The 3,053-nt window shown below is 42.3% G+C and overlaps 1 protein-coding gene across 1 annotated transcript; it reads left to right on the plus strand.

Moving 5' to 3' along the window:
- Window positions 1-502: 502 nt before the first annotated feature.
- LOC138885655 (uncharacterized) lies at window positions 503-1,506 on the plus strand. Its single transcript, XM_070166628.1, has 3 exons — window positions 503-568; window positions 628-1,081; window positions 1,313-1,506. Exons 1-3 carry the CDS (start codon window positions 503-505, stop codon window positions 1,504-1,506), a joined length of 714 nt encoding a protein of 237 aa, XP_070022729.1.
- Window positions 1,507-3,053: the final 1,547 nt, after the last annotated feature.

Genomic DNA, 3,053 nt, shown 5'->3' on the forward strand with positions numbered 1-3,053 from the left:
CTTCGAGGGAGGGAACTCGATCACAGCCTCGCATCTTTGAGGCCTCGAGGTGTTCCTCTGAAATGACTTAATTACAAGAAATTTGACCCGCTGATTTTGCTGCATACAGACCCTTTGAAGTACATTTTTCAGAAACCCATGACAAATGGGAAATTAGCCAAATGGTAGATACTATTAAATGAGTTCGATATCATCTACATAACTCAAAAGGCGATCAAAGGACAAGCATTGGCAGACCATCTTGCCGAAAATCCGGTGGGAGGAGAATACGAACCCTAAAAACGTATTTTCCTGATAAAGAAGTGACGTTCGTAGGAGAGGACATTACCGAAGCATACGACGGTTGGAGGATGTTTTTCGATGGAGCTATGAATTTTAAACGAGTGGGCATTGGAGCAGTATGGTATCAGAAATGGGTCAACATTGTCTGGTATCTGCTAAACTTAGATTTCCCTGCACCAACAACATGGCAGAATATGAAGCCTGCAAATTAGGACTCAACATGGCAATCGACATAAATATTCAGGAGCTGCTGGTAATCGGTGATTCAAATTTGCTTTTGCACCAGGTACAAGGAGAGTGGCCACCAAGAATTCCAATATATTGCCATATCTACACTATGTACAGGAATTGAGAAAGAGGTTCACGAAGATAGAGTTTCAGCATGTTCCCATAATTCAGAATGAGTTTGTCGTTGCATTAGCCACTTTGTTATCTATGATACAACATCCAGATAAGAATTTCATTGATCCTATCCCAGTGAGAATTCATAATCAGCTGGCATATTTTGCCCCTGTTGAAGAAGAAACAGATGAAAAACCTTGGTTCCATGACATCAAGGAGTATTTGGCGAAAAGAGAATATCCGGAGAATGCAAATCACACTCAGAAATGCACACTCCAGAGATTGTCCAATCACTTCTTCCACAGCGGAGAAAATTTGTATAGAAGAACTCCTGATTTAGGATTGCTAAGATTTGTCGACGCAAAAGAAGCTTCTAAACTACTTGAGGATATAGATGTTGGGACCCGCATTGCGCACATGAATGGTTTTGTCTTGGCCAAGAAGATATTTAGGGCCGGTTACTTTTGGATGACCATGGAGACAGATTTCGTCCAGTATGTCCGCAAATGCTACCAATGTCAAGTGCACGCCGATATGATAAAAGTGCCGCCGAATGAGCTTAATGCAACAAGCTCACCTTGGCCATTCGTCGCCTGGGGAATGGATGTCATCGGTCCTATCGAGCCCACGGCTTCAAACGGGCACAGGTTTATTCTAGTAGCCATTGATTACTTCACAAAATGGGTAGAGGTTGCATCTTACAAAGCTGTAACCAAGAAAGTCATCACAGACTTTGTCAAAGATCATATTATTTGCCGATTTGGAGTTCTCGAGTCTATTGTCACGGATAAGGCAGCCAATCTCAACAGTGATTTGATGAAGCCATGTGTGAAACTTTCAAAATCAAGCACAAGAATTCCACAGCCTATACACCTCAAATGAATTGAGCGGTAAAAGCCTCCAACAAAAACATCAAGAACATACTAAGGAAGATGGTGGAGAACCACAAACAATGGCATGAGAAGCTACCCTTTGCTTTGTTGGGATACCGCACTACAGTTCACACATTAACCGGGGAAACTCCCTACAAGCTGGTTTATAGTATCGAAGTTGTCATCCCCGCCGAGGTAGAGATTCCTTCTTTAAAGATTATACAGGAAGCCGAACTCAGCGATGCAGAATGGATAAGGAGCCGCTATGAACAATTGGCCCTTATAGATGGGAAAAGAATGAACGCACTATGTCACGGTCAGCTTTATTAGAACAGAATGTCTAGAGCTTTCAACAAAAGGGTCAAACCAAGACAATTTGCACTAGGACAGCTGGTGCTGAAGAAGATCTTCCCGCATCAAGATGAAGCCAAAGGGACGTTCTCTCCCAACGGGCAAGGTCCTTACATGGTTCACATGGTGCTAACAGGAGGAGCATTCATACTTGCAGAAATGGACGGAGAAATCTAGCCAAAACCAATCAATTCAGACGCAGTCAAGAGATACTATGCTTAGACTACTTACATTTCCTCATCTGATGTAATTTAGCTACGCTTGACCTGATTCCCGTTTAATAGGGGATATGTAGGCAGCCCTGTGGGTTCGGTCATATCATAATAAAATTTCCATTTCCCCAAGATCAGAAACTGGGGCAGAATTTTGAGAAGGACCCACAAAATTCTGGAGCAAGTCCAGCTAATGCCAACATATGCCAGAGAGAAACTGGGGCAGAATTTTGAGAAGGATTCTCAAAATTTCGAAGAAGGTTCAACAAGTCTCGTTATTCGCAAATGGCCGAAAGATCATCTACCGAACTGGGGTAGAGTTTTGAGGAGGACCCTCAAATTTCTAACATGAGGAAGCTGAAATGTCTCTAAAATATGTTGCAGTCACTAGTTCATCTAAAACTACTTGATATTTCAATATGTTTCTAAAATAACTTTATTTTTTTATCAATAATTGCATATTTTTGAAAACTCTATTTTCATAACAGTCAGGTGTTACCCAGGGAAACTCAAATGTGGCCTCCAGAATAAAGCAAAGTAAGGCCAGCGGACAAAGGACACGAACCAACTTCCCCCTCACAAAACTTACAATTTTTCCTTTAGTGCAGGCACATTTGACGTAGTGATAGCATTCGCAAACATGTATACACATAACAAGATCACTACCAATCAGGCCATCAGACACCGAATATATATCTCAAGTTAAGAAATATGCTACTCTTATTTGCTACTCGTTCTTTGCATAGGACTAAGCCATGTCTCGCATATTTGCATGAGGCTAATCCCTGCCTCCATCCTGCATGAGGCTAATCCCTGCCTCCATATCCGCATGAGGCTAATCCCTGCCTTCATATCTGCATGAGTCTAATCCCTGCCTCTATCCTGCATGAGGCTAATCCCTGCCTCAATATATCCCCATGAGGCTAATCCCTGCCTTTATATTCGCATGAGGCTGATCCCTGCCTCCATATCTGCATGAGACTAATCCTTGCCT

The sequence above is a fragment of the Nicotiana sylvestris genome, chromosome 2 (assembly GCF_000393655.2).
Source record: "Nicotiana sylvestris chromosome 2, ASM39365v2, whole genome shotgun sequence".
NCBI lineage: Eukaryota > Viridiplantae > Streptophyta > Magnoliopsida > Solanales > Solanaceae > Nicotiana > Nicotiana sylvestris.

Excerpts from the sequence above, each read along its gene's own strand:
- LOC138885655 (XM_070166628.1), top strand. The coding sequence starts at position 503 with ATGGCAATCGACATAAATATTCAGGAGCTGCTGGTAATCGGTGATTCA. Across the intron at positions 569-627 it reads CAAATTTGCTTTTGCACCAG|GAATTGAGAAAGAGGTTCAC; the intron begins GTACAAGGAGAG and ends CACTATGTACAG. Across the intron at positions 1,082-1,312 it reads CAAGAAGATATTTAGGGCCG|AGGTTGCATCTTACAAAGCT; the intron begins GTTACTTTTGGA and ends CAAAATGGGTAG.